At 39.1% G+C, this 13,871-nt stretch overlaps 1 protein-coding gene across 1 annotated transcript in view; it reads left to right on the top strand.

Annotated features, from left to right (window-relative positions):
• The window catches only part of ASAP2 (ArfGAP with SH3 domain, ankyrin repeat and PH domain 2), a gene marked incomplete at both ends in the record, with an annotated part of 88,030 nt that overhangs the window by 42,417 nt on the left and 31,742 nt on the right, over positions 1-13,871 (top strand). Inside the window, 4 exons of the mRNA XM_080342963.1 lie at positions 5,513-5,642; positions 7,743-7,828; positions 8,740-8,815; positions 9,309-9,395. Coding sequence (XP_080199089.1) covers positions 5,513-5,642; positions 7,743-7,828; positions 8,740-8,815; positions 9,309-9,395 — 379 coding nt within the window. The remainder of the gene's footprint in view (positions 1-5,512; positions 5,643-7,742; positions 7,829-8,739; positions 8,816-9,308; positions 9,396-13,871) is intronic.

The following is a 13,871-nucleotide window of genomic DNA, read 5'->3' as shown; positions in this document are numbered from 1 at the left end:
GTTAATTTTTTAAATCAAAGTGCCTTATTTTTAGGCCTGTAAATGTACGTTATCTTCAGAAGTTCTCAGCTAATAAGTGTTGCGCTAATGCTATGAAACAAATGCTAATGAAAACTAACAATCTTTTCCTGGGAAGGCTGACTCCCTCTCCTCCTTTGCTGTTCTTCTAAAAGCTGGGTATGAGGTCTATTATGCACAACTGAGTGAGGAGAACAAGTTGTTCCAATGTGCTGATGGGATTATAAAATCAAAGCAGTAGGCTGAGGTACTTTACGTTACTGTGCAGAAACACAAGCGCTCATACCAAGATATAACTCTATCATTAATTATTTGTTTCTGAACCATTTGAAGTCAATGGAAGAATGAACAAATTCTTATTACAGTATTCTGTAACGATATCTGCATAGCTATTTGATTAACTGATCCTGTTTCCAGTTTGGTAAACTCTTTTAAAAAAAAAAAAAATTAAAAAATTATCTGAAAATTCTACAAGCTTTTCTCAAATTACTTCTTCAGAGCTCTAACTTGACTAAGTAGATCATTGATATTCATAGGTTGTAGGTATTTTTGCCATGTTTCCTTTTAAAGCATGTACATAAGACAAAGTGGAGGTCACATTTTGGAAGAAGTGCCACAGAATGAAAGTGCTAAACAAGACAGCTTTAATATAGAATCATAGTATAGAATCATAGAATCGTTCAGGTTGGAAAAGGCCCTTCAGAACATAGAGTCCAACCATTAACCTAACACTGCCAAGCCCACCACTAAACCATGTCCCTAAGCACCACATCAACATGTCTTTTAAACATCTCCAGGGATGGTGATTAAACCACTTCCACATCCCTGGGTAGTTTGTTCCAATGCTTGATAATCCTTTCAATTCAGAATTTTTCCTAATATCTGATCTAAACCTCCCCTGGCACAACTTGAGGCCATTTCCTCTCATTGTATGGCTTGTTACTTGGGAGAAGAGATGGATACCCACCTTGCTACAACCTCCTTTCAGGTAGATGTAGGCAGCAATAAGGTCTCCCCTCAGCCTGCTTTTTCTCCAGGCTAAACAGCCCCAGTTCCCTCAGCCAGTTCTCATCAGACTTGTGCTCCAGACCCCTCACCAGCTTCATCGCCTCCTCTGCACTCTCTTCAGCACCTCAATGTCTTTCTTGTTGTGAGGAGCCAAAACTGAACATGGGATTCGAGGTGGGGCCTCACCTGAGCTGAGTACAGGGGGATGATCACCTCCCTAGTCCTGCTGGCCACACTATTTCTGATACAAACCAGGATGCTGTTGGCCTTTTTGGCCACCTGGGCACACTGCTGGCTCATGTTCAGCTGGCTGTCAATCAACACCCCCAGATCCCTTTCTGCCAGGTAGCTTTCCAGCCAGTCTTCGCTGAGCCTGTGGTACTGCCTGGAGTTGTTGTGACCCAAGTGCAGGATCCAGCACTTGGCCTTGTTGAACCTCATATAATTGGCCTCAGCCCAACAATCCAGCCTGTCGAGATCCCTCCATATGGCCTTCCTACCCTCCAGCAGATCAACATTCCCACCCAGCTTGGCATCATCTGCAAACTTACTAAGGGTGCGCTCAATCCCCTTGTCCAGATCATTGATAAAGAGATTAAACAGAACTGTCCCCAATGCTGAGCCCTGAGGAGCACCACTTGTGACCAACCACCAGCTGGATTTGACTCCACTCACTACAACTCTTTGGGCTCAGCCCTCCAGCCAGTTTTTACCCAGCAAAGAGTTCACCCATCCAAGCCATGAGGAGCCAGTTTCTCCAGGAGAATGCTGTGAGAAACAGTGTCAAAAGTTTTACTGAACTCCAGGTAAACAACATCCACAATATACTGTTTTGAGCCTGAGATTCCATATTAAGTATTTTTATTTTGAAAGCGATTACCTGCAAATTAAATGGAGAAGGTTTGAATGGATCTGCAGGTAACTGAATTAATCTATTTTTAATTAATCTGCATCCTAAAGTGCAGGATGAGTGAAAGCAAAAAGCATTCCAGCATTTCCAAAGGAATAAGATGACTTCTTCATTCAGAACTTGGGTGATCAGAGAGTCATGCTTCACTGTCAGCCTTGGCAGACAGTAGGATAAAATAAGCTGGAGGTTGTTTCACTGAAGGGCTAGGGTGCCAGAGCTGAAGTTGGAGAGTCAGGCTGAAAAGGAAGACTAGACAAAGAAAGGATATTTGAAATGCAAATGTGTACTGTTATTTTGTCAAACAAAATAGCCCTTGGAAGCACTCCATTTTCCAGAATGCTCCCCATTCAAGTCTGTGTCTGCCAGGTGCTGTTCTCAGTCTCTGCACCTTCTCATGTCAGCACTCAGACCCAGCCTGGCTCACTGCTGGCTGGGGAAGGGCAGGAAGAAAGAGTTGCTGTCCAGCCAGTTCATTGCTGCAGGTACCCAGGATGTTCTAGCTGTTTACCTTTGTTTGCTGACTAAAAATAGATACCAGTCTTTGGCATGTTAAACAGTAAACTAGGTCCTGTCCTTTTTGAAGTTTAAAAACGCCTTTTTGAAGAATAAAAATGCCTACTTTATTTATTTGTACCACGACCTGTATGAGAAAATTGATTTCTTTGAAATACAAATCAAAATTTGTATTGAAAAACAGTCATATAGTGGAAACTGAACAGACAAGACCATTTATTTTGTATCTGATCGACTTTTTGCTTGTTCTTCAGCTTTACTTGTCTGTTGCAGAAATCTGATCTCACTGCGTATTAGTCATGTGCAGCTGTGTAGTAAATGGACTTAAGTGTGCTCAGATTCTAATCTTAGTCAGCAAAATCTATATATGTGATATGTGCTGCATGAGCTTCAGGAACAGCAGCTTTACAATATGTTTGCTTCCTTCTTATTCCTTCAAGAGGATTTTTGTAGACTTTTTCCAAGTTTCATATTAATTTTGCTTCACTAATCTGCCTAGAAAACCCAAATACCCTGCGATATTTGGAAGTCCCACAGTGGTGCATTGTAGAACTGTCTTTGCCAGAAGGATTTGGTTAATGCCACGTGAGAGAAGGTGAGTTGGCCCTTGCATGTGGACAGGAACCAGGCCAACCTTTAGCACTCAGATTTGCCTGCAACCCTGCTTTACGGGATTTCTTTGTTTCCCTAGAAACAAAGCGCCCTGTAGTATCGCTTAGATAGGAGGCAGCATATTACTGTAGCCAAACAACAGGTTAAATTCTGAATTGTGAAGTTGAAAATGTAGTTAGAGACTAAAAGTATAAATAATAAGGAAATGGAAATGTGAAGTGCTCCATCATATATCTCTGGTACTTGTCACCGAGAGACCGTTTGTGGTTTTTTTGGAAAGCATCTCTGAAGATTTTGAAGCCACTGAGCCCGAAGCTCCAGCAAACAGCTTCAAGGATGTCTTATTTCTCTGAATTACTTGGTAGATGCTGGTGTGCTTTGGTCTTGGTTTAACTACTTTTTGCCTGTGGACTGTGGTTTATCCTTTAAAGAATAGAAAGGACTCTTTCAACAAAATACAACTCTTTCTTTAAAAGGAATTCAGCTTCTTAAAACAATGTATGCTGTAATTTTGTGCATAATGTTTGACTCTTTGGCAGTATTAGTTGTCTTTTGGTTTAACTAGCATTTAGAGACACCTTATGACATGTTAATAAACTCTTAAAATTTTAGAGGTGGTTATGTCATCCTATGTTTGAGTATTATTCCCTGTAAATAGTGAAAATACAAAACAATAGTAATTGATAGTTATTAGACTTGACTCACATTTCAGTGAGTTCTCTGGCCTCATGAATTGTTGACATGGAATTTGAGAGAATTAAAACTGTCCTTGATCTTTGCTCTGAGGTTGGACATTTTTAGAACTATCAAGTATGACGTAACGTAAACTCTCCTAGCGTGTGTACTGGAATGGAGCTGTGTATTTGTCGTTTTCTGTGAATCTTTTTCTAAAGGTTTATCTTCCTTGTTCACAGTTGATGTCTGGTTAATTCTTGTGTTTGGACTCTGTATTCCGTGGCTATAAATGACATAATTGGCAGTAAGTGGGTAAGCTTAGATTGAAAAGAGAACATTCTGGAATTGAGGTTTTATTCAGGCAGGTGAAAGCTTTCAGAATATTTATGTCAAAGGAGAGGCGCTTCTCTCTGAAGGTCCACTGCTGGTGGGACACAGTGGGCTGAGAAGGGGTGCACTGCTGCTGGACGTGTTGGCTGCTGGAACGCGGCACCAGCTGGCTCTGCTGTGCCTGCCAGTACCGAGAGCACAGGGAAGCTTTTTGAATTGCTGTGCAAAATATTTCCCTGTGGAAATGTTACAGGATGGGATTAATGGGATTAATTCTAGTTTTCCCTTGCTGCTTGAGGTGTAAGGGAGGCAGTTCCTCGTCCTTGAGACGTGTAAGTACAGAATGTGTTGTTAACTGGGAGTCCTCAGACCATCGTTTTTCCAGACGCTGTTAGGGTAATGTTAACATCAGGTTAAGAGAGCACTTGGGACATGTCATCTTTTCAGAGAGAGAGCTGAGAGACACTTGACTGCCCACGCGGAGGTAGGACTGTGCGGGTGCTGTTTGTTCCCCTCGTCTGCTTCCTGTATTCCTGTGTAATGCTTCCTCCTGTTCAAAAGCAGTTCAGCATTTCCTCAGGAAGCTCTTTCCAGAATTTTCAGCTTCTAAACGGTACAAGTGGCAAACTAAAAGTATTTCTCCAAAAAGTAAACACCTTCATGTATTTTCTTTTATTAATAATCTTTTTTTTTCGTGTCAGACTTGTCTAACTGAGTAGTATAATTATGCTACTGCCTTTAGGAATAATACGGAGAATAGCTGTAAAAAAATATGCAAGTGTGTTTAGGGGAGCTATACTGTATGGCAGGCATTGATTATTCATTTATATTCTGCAGAAGAACCTGTTTTATTCAGAGCTCTTGGAAAATGTTCATGGAAACTTTTAGGGAATTAGGACAGCTGGTCTAGCAGACTTTGAAGTCTGCAACGCAGCCGGCTGGCCGGTATTCCCAGTGCCAACTGGCTCCGTAGCAAGTGGAGATGGCAACTGTGATTTTTGGCTTAGGAAACCCTGTATATATAGAAGATGACTTGATGACAGACAAGACTCAATAAATCTGGTGACAGAATTGAACTCTGTTAACCAGTATTTGGTCAGTTGGCATTAAACATCCCCTTGCATGTTCAATTAAAATTCATTATTTTGTTTCTGGATTTTTTTTTCTTCAATGCAAGAACGTAGTATCTTCTTCTCATTTAGTATCTTCTTTTGGAATAGCTGTCAGGACATTATTTTAACAAATGATAGAATTACATTTCAGCTAATGTATGTCATTGCTGATCTTTAGTCATTGTCAAATTTCAAATGAAATGTCATCTGGAAGTAAGTCATACGTAAAGCTGCAGGAGTTTGGCTCTGCATCTGTCAGTAGACTTTTTGAATAATCAGATTTCCTGAGAGGCTGTGGATTTCTCACTTCATTGACTGATTCTTTGCCTTATAGTACAAAAATAGAGAAGGAGAAAAAAGAGCATGCTAAGCTGCATGGGATGATCCGGACAGAAATAAGTGGAGCTGAAATTGCAGAAGAGATGGAGAAAGAAAGAAGGTTCTTCCAGTTACAGATGTGTGAGGTAAGATTCAATGTGAAATTCATATTGTTCTACTATTATTTTTAGGAAAATTATGGAAAACACAATTGTTTAATGGCAACTGTGATGTTAAAGGGAAATGCCAAGTTATTAGTGGACGCCATTTGCTAAAACACATTTTTCTTATCCTGATCTGCTAGCTTAGCAGGAAATTTAGATATTTTCTGATTTCACTTAACAAGTAAATTGTAGAATAAATAAATAATGCAAAGCTCAGTTAAACACAAAGAGATTACAATAAATAAGCCTTTACACTACTACTTTGCTGGAAGTTATTTTAAGCCCTAGATCATTCCCTGAATTGTTCCCTGTGCTGACAGCTGTTGCGTTATTATGAGGAGAGACTCCAGTCTAGCACACTGCTGGGCTGGTGCTGAAAAAGAAGTGTTAAGGGTGGAATCCAGCCATCTTTCAAGATGTTTCAGAATGTTTCTACTTTGAAATCTTTGTGATTTTGCAGTATGTTAAATCTGATGTGAATATTTTTGGTTCAATTAGTTTAAGTGCCTGTCAGGTTCCGAGGTTGAGAATTCAAGTTGCTGTGTTTGTTCTTTCCATGCATTAACTAATAAATAATCCATGAGTGTTTCTTCTGTTTGATGATTAGAGCTAATTTGACTCATATGCCAATGGAGCTTAACAGCAGTTGTCCTGAATACCACTTTTAGTAACAGCGTGCACTGATACTTACTAGAAAAGCTTCACATTCCTATGCCAGTCAGACTAAAGTATTCAAAACTGGTGAAGGGATTTGAGTACCCAATAAACATATGGATGTTGCCTGCTAATTGCCCAACTGTTTCCTTCCTAAGAAAGAACCAGGAACAGATGCGTCTCTTCCTGTGTCACAGTAAAGGAGGAGTTGACTTTAGTCAGTTGTAGTGGTAATAAAATGCAGGGTGAAGTCTGTGAAACGGAATCAAGCTACCTTAAATGTGGAATAGCTGAAGTGTATCCTGTATTTCTTCTGATTTTCAGGAAAAGAAGTTTATACCTGGTTACCTCTGAATAGTCATAAAAGGGGAGTTTGTTTTGGTTTTGTTAGTAAATCAGAAGGGGGACATACTGAAATTGTATCGTAAGTACAGGCTAGTTCTCTATAAATTGTGAAAGTGAACCAAATACTAGATGCCTAGAGTTCCATTTAAAATTAACAGGAGCTAGAGAGATGATTCTTCTACACATCCACATTTAGACTAATCTTCTTGTCACCTGAGCCAGCGTAAAAAGCTCCAACATTGAAAACTGGCACCTGGGTACTGCTTTATTTTACTGGGTTTAAAACATTTAGGGTGTACTGCAGGTAGGGGAAAACCAGATGCATTACAGCATTAGTAAGAAGACATTCACTCCCTTGCTTGGTTGTCATTGCCTAAGCAGGAGTTAAAAATTGTTATCATTGAATGGGCAGTTAAGAACTCCTGTAAATATTTGGTCAATCTTACTTCTGCTTGCATGGCTGACATCTTTTGTGCTATGGCATTTAGGGGAGGCGCTGTCACTTAAAATGGACTTTGATTGTGCCTAATGCGAAAGAACATTAATTACACTTTTAGCTTGACAGCAGATTTGTAAAATCTCTTGCTAAACTGTAATTTGCTGTAATTACCATGTGTAAGGAATTGATAGAGAAAGAAATAGATTCAGAAAGCAGATTTAAAAAATGGTTAAAATAATCCCTCACTTTTTTGAGTAAACTGCTTTCTTCCTTAATGACATCTGTTTAGCAGTGAATTTAACAACTAGTGAAATAGATACCTAGATGCGCTGTTAGGTTTAAGAATGGGTTCCTAAATGTACTACATGAACCGTTTTATGCTTCCTTTAACACAGACCTTCACTAGGAGCCAGTAGTTTTAACAATTTGAACTAATCATAGTGAAGTGTACTTACAGGGTATCAGAAATCAGCAGTGACAATTGCTTTTGTGATTAACCCTTGAGGCCACTGTTTGATGCATTCTCTTTTAGGTCTTCTGAATCTGCAACTCTTTAAGCTTGTTGAAATATAACTAAACATAAAATATTTTAAAAATACTGTAGTAGTAATAATTCCTTTCTTTTGTGAATTACTGTTTAACAGTACCTGCTGAAAGTCAATGAAATCAAGATTAAAAAAGGAGTGGACTTGCTTCAGAACTTGATCAAGTATTTTCATGCTCAGTGCAAGTATGTTGTAGTTTTCTTTATGTCTACACAATAACTGGAGCAATGTTTTGTTTCAAACTATTGACATCATCGTAACAGTTTTCTAGATTTCTCAAAATATATCTAAGATTAAACTGTTCTTGCTGATGTCTTTTGACAAATCACTTTTGTCATGGATAAAAAGTCATTGTTTTTGTTGTTGTATTCCAAAACATGTGATGAGGTTGAGTTAGTCCCATAGAGGAGTGCTACACAATAATTTGGCATATTTCATAAACTGTTCTTGAAACCGAGCCATTAGTTTTGATGGGCTTTTTCGAGTGTATCCTGCAATAATATAAATTAATTCTGTGCTCAAGAAAACTAAATTGTATAAGCAGTGGGCTAAAAATATATTGAAAGAATCACTCTTTTTCTAATTAATTGGATGACTCGGTAATAAAACAGAGAGCTCTCATTACAATGATGTACTTTTTTATGGTAGTCTTACCGATCAATAACACAGCAATAAATTCATAGCTATAAACTTGAAAGAGCTGCTGTTAACCTGTTTAAATCAGTAAGTTTTCATCTTAAAAGACCAATCTGCATCTATGTAGGTTTTTAACCTGTATAGTTGTCTTGCTTTTAAAATCTGTCTCACTTGTAGTATGCCAGTCATCTGTTCTGTCCATTTAATAAAACTTCAACAACACAAGTGCTGTGTTGTGTTCTCACTTTCATGTCTGCTTCCCGGAGTGAAAACATTTTCTGTTTTCTTGTTTTTAATCAAATGTGCATTTAGTTGTGGTTTCTTTAAATTTATTTTTTAAATCCCACCTTTTTCGGTTTCTTTTTAAGAGCAGGGTATACTTGGCATAATCTTCCTTTGCAACTTTTAAAGCAGGAAATACTAAGTAAAGTTTAATAACAGTTTGTTTTTTCTTTTTAAGTTTCTTTCAGGATGGGTTAAAAGCAGTTGAAAGTCTCAAGCCTTCAATTGAGACACTCTCAACAGATCTTTATACAGTGAGTAGCAACCTTTCACACTTGTGCTGTAAACTTAGTTTTTTACAGTCAAACTCTGACCATTTTGCTTCAGGTTGGTTGACTGTTTCAGTAGTTGGCATTTTAAGGTTTTGAATAGATTTTTGAGTAAAGTCTTGTTTTAATATCATATCCAGAATCCTTCATTTCAGACCCCACTGTGTCAAACATTACAAAAACAGCCTTTGCTCTAAAATGTTTATTAAGTGGAAAATAAGATACGGTTTCAAATAGAACACAAGGAACCAAGAACAGTGTGAGGCAGTATCAAAGTCTTAACTCAGCAACATCCTAGCCATTATCAAGTTTTCTGAAGATATAAAGGAAAATAAACTGATTACATTATCTTTTCCCTTTCTGTTTTAATTCTTGATTAACATTTCTCAGAAAAATGAACCGATTAAGTAGCCAGTTTGGAAGAATTGTGTTGAAAAGAAACAATGTGATTTTTAACCTGTGGTTTTCTTCCTTCAAGATTAAACAAGCACAAGATGAAGAAAGAAGACAATTAACACAGCTTAGAGATATTTTAAAATCAGCACTCCAGGTTGATCAGAAAGAGGTGAGCATGTAAGGTGGTATAACTTCGGAATACTCATTTTAATTACTTCTAATGTAATGTTAGTATTTGAAATAAATTTATTTTAACTTCTATCAGCCATCTGTTTTGTTTTTTCATCTTTGTTTTGATGCTGATACTGAATGTTTCTGACAACGGCAGATTTTTTTTAATGAATTCTCACTAAAAATATGAGACTTAACTTCTTGTTACTAATATTGCAAAATACTTAAGATGGTGCACTGTCTGTGAATTAACAGCCAATGCTGTCTCTGGTGCTCAAACTGAGAACGGAAGAACTTTGGCAGTATCAGGGAGACCCCATTAGTATGATCTTATGTCAAAATAGTATTCTAAACTGTATAAAGATTATGTAAAACTGAACTTCAAATCCCCAAACACCTCTTGGTATCATCTCCAAAAATGACAATTAAGTTTGCAACTATGCTGCAAGATGCCACTTTTCAAACATGCAAGAGTTGGGTCAGTCCAGCAATCTAACAAATAAGTATTTTTTTGAATTTTGGTTATGATTGCTGTTAGATTTAAAGAATCCTGGAGTAATTTTGCCAAGTTCTGATCTGGAAGCCGCCAGCATCTTTTGTATAATCTAATCCTAAATATTGGTTTTAGTTTTATTTCAAATTGCTAGTGCTTCCTCTTCAAGTAAATAAATGCCAGTCAGCTTCCTCTGTGTGGCTGCTGGGCCAGGAGTAAGTGATAAATTAACCCCCTCCTCCCTTGTTAAGAGCAATCACAATAGAATAGTTTAGTCTGTAGAGCTCAGACTTCCTTGATCTTTTCCAGTCTTGCTTTCATCTTCCCATGAAGGTTATGGTGACTTCTTGCTCTTACCAGTGGCCAGATGATGGTGGTTGAGCAACCTAATCCAGTCAAAGATGTCCCTGCCCATGGCCTGGGGTTGGACTAGATGATCTTTAAAAGTCCCTTCCAACTCAGACCATTCTGTTATTCTATGACTCTTTGAACAGTCTTCAATGCTCTTCACCTCGAGGTGCCATTAGTTACCATGGGAAGTTTGTGACAATGACCGTTGTGCACAAAGTCGTGTACAGTTTGCAGGCACTTTCTTAGGTTGTGTCTGGCATTTAGGACGCACTGAGGGGTGTGTTTGCTAAAAATTTCCAAATTGGAGCTCTCTGGAAGGAAGGACTAGTGATCCTGGTGGAAATGGTGACTACTTTGAATTCACCATTGGTTGCCCACCCTCAGTAGTCTTTGCTGTTCAGGTTGTGTTAGCAGGCTTCCTATTTCATTCGTGTCTTTGTTCAGGAGGGATGATAGAAGCACTTGGGTTTCATGGTTGCTGGGAATCTTGCTTCTCTATGTTTGCCTGTTTATCAGCGATACTGATATTAAATGTATATGGAAGATGTGGTGAGCACACATCTTTTCACAAACTGAAAAATGTAAATATACACATAAATCTATTACTTGTACTGCTTTTGTTGCATTTAAAAATACAAGTGTAGAAAGTGCTTTAAGCTATATTCATTATTAATTCTGCAAATTTAGGTATAGATGCTTACCCTGCAGAGCATGAGAAGTACTATAATTATTTTTAAAATTTCTTGAAAACATCAATTAATCAGTGAGATGCCAAATAATCCTGTTGTAATTTACTGTACAACCCAGTAATATTATTCTTGTTGCACTGTAATTTCCTTTACTATAACTGATTTCTTTTTCCTTCCTGAAATGCATTTACATTTTGTGACCGAAGTCTAGGAGAGTAAGTGTTACTATGTTTTAATGACAATAGTTGGCATGATTTCCATTCAGATTTCAAGAAACTGGATTTTTTCCTCTGATCTTTTTTTCTGTTGGTATGAAAAGACTGATTCTTTTTTTCCTCCTATTCTGTTTGTTGTATTACCAAAAACGAAAACAAAACAAACAAAAAAAGAGGTGATTATTTTGTTTTTACTCTCTTTTGGGAATTAAATCCAGTTGCTTGATTTGATGTTCTTACAAGATTTTGAAGATATGTATATGTTTAATTAAGATGGACTTGTATGAATATACATTGGCAAATATTGTTTCTTTTGTGTTTAAAAAAACCCAAACACAGACACTCATAGTGAGCTTTTTTTGTTGTGCCTGTATACAGTTTCCTCCTGCACAGAACTTACTCAAACCTGGTTTGTATTGAAACTTATTTTTGAAACATCATTGAAACATCCTTAGAGTTGTGTTGCCTTCACTTCCCTCTCCTGTGTCCTCTCTGAGGGCCTTACTGTAGCGGTTAGATTTGCTTCTACTTCTTCTCCATCTTTGGTAGATGTACATCTATTTAGGCCACTGCAATATAGGATACATTTTGTGTTTCTTGGTAAAAATTACAGAAGCTGTGCTATAGGAGAGGCTGCCTGTGGGGGATTCTGGCAGGTGTATCTGTTGCAGGCTCTGTGGGGCTGTAAGAGATAAGGGATGGATCTCGGAAACAACCTCCTGGCAGCCATCCTGCAAATGCAAGAGAAGCTCAGGCTCTTGGAGAACTGAAAGGGGGTTTTGGCAGCTTTATGCACAGGAATGATCCAGACAGTCTAAAATTCTGCTCCGTGGGAGCTGTGCAACGGCTAGCCAAAATCTGCTCTGTATCAGAGTTAAAGCACCTTGTGTGGAAAGTTCTGTTGTGTTCAAATAGTGGGGCCAATAAATAGGTTTTTAGAATCTCTCATATCAGTAGTCACATACCACCTTTACAGAATACTGTTTTCACATTTCTTTCATTTTTAGCTATGCTATTCAGCTTGAAATCCTTTCAAACCTCTTTATGGTCAGTGAAGCAATTCATTATAATGTGCTGCAAGGAAATGACTCACCTTTTTTTAATTTGTATGCCTATCTGCATTTCAAAGCTGATAAAGTGGACAAAGTTCAGTTTCTAAGGCTGGTGTACTTGAGTCTGTTCTGATCTTGTTTTATTCAAGAGATATTGAAAATGACAATACTCTGCACTAGGAATGTCCTATATCCTGCGGTGATGTGTGTCCTTGCATCGGTAATGTACGTTGTCACTGCTCCTCCGATGAGGCCTGTGGGTCTGACCCTGTTTTCTGTGATTTGTGCTCCTGTTAAATGCAATATGGAAACCAGAAATAAGGGAAGATCCTCTAAGGAGCCTGCATATGGAAATGACATACTGAAGTTGCCCGGAAGGATGTTAATTGTGGTGGTGATTTGTGGCAGGGGATCTCCTCTGTTAGGAGCAGGGTCAGAATCATGAACTTGCCTGGCAGAGAGCTGTGGAAAGCCGTCATCTGGCAATCGCGTTGGACACTCTTGATTTGAGTGTGGTCTGAAATGAGGATTTAAAATTGAAAATCTCCTTGTCTTGTCCTTAACTCCCTCTCATTTTTTTTAAAGATACCGTGCATAGTAATGAATGTGTGGAAATACATGTCAGCTACAGCAGCTTCCTCTGGGATTGCAGTGAGGCAGGAAGCTGCTGTTGTGGGCTTGCCAGGGCGGCCAAGCGCGGCAGCTGAGTGTGAACAGCAGCTGAAGGGAGGGAGATGAAATACAGCAGAAAATATCCCACAAAAAAGTAGCAGCACATTCTGAAGTAATGGGAATAGTGCTACGGGCAGGTGTTGGAGGTCATCTGAAATCTTTACATCATTGAGGATGTGGAGAACTAAAATGCATTTCCCGTAAGGGCTCTAACCTTCTTGGGAATGGAGTTCCCTTACTGACTGATGGGAGGCAGAGATCAAGGCATTGGGAGGGCACAATAGGCAGTGTCAGGTCAGATTTTCTTCAGAAGTCAGTAAATGTGTGTGTGCAGTGGTTCTTAATCAGTGACGAGCATTCTTTGAAAATGTTGTTCTGTTTTTCTGTTGGGCGGACAGAGTGCAAACCCAAATAATTCTGTGTAAACAGGCTGGAGAGGAATGATAAACAGACTGGTTTAAATCTGAAGGGATGCTTTGTCAGGCACGGACATTTAAGTGGTGTTTTTGTAGTGCCTTTAAAAGCCTTGACTGAACGTAGTAGGCACCTGATGTGGCTTCCTAGATCCCCAGCGGAGAGATGGGTGGTGGGCAGAGGTTGCTTCTGCTGAAAAGGAGCATGCAGGAGCACTGCAGCCTGCCCAGAGCACGGCTCCTGCTCCTCAGCATCACTGAGCTCCAGCACGTGTGTAGGATGAGCCTGGAAACCTCCAGCCTGGTGGTGCGGAGTCCTGACTGCACTGAACAGGGCAGTGGGTGGGAGCTCTGTCCCTACCATCATGTTTCAGACCTGTTATGTGTTGTCATTTGTTAGGAACCTCTCTAACGCCATTACTGTTGAGGAGGATCCTGAATGGCTTTAGTTGCGTTAGTAGCTTTGGTAGCAGGATGTGCTGCTGGAGCTTGTAAAGGAGCAGCATTCCATCTGAGCTGACGTTCTCTGAGGAAAAGCACATCCAAGCATGTTCTTAGTTGGCCTTTTCCCCCTGCTTCTATCCAGAGA

This window comes from Nesoenas mayeri (assembly GCF_963082525.1).
Source record: "Nesoenas mayeri genome assembly, chromosome: 3".
Classification (NCBI taxonomy): Eukaryota; Metazoa; Chordata; class Aves; order Columbiformes; family Columbidae; genus Nesoenas; species Nesoenas mayeri.
Note: the sequence above shows the minus strand (reverse complement) of the source record. Positions and strands in the feature narration are given on the sequence as shown.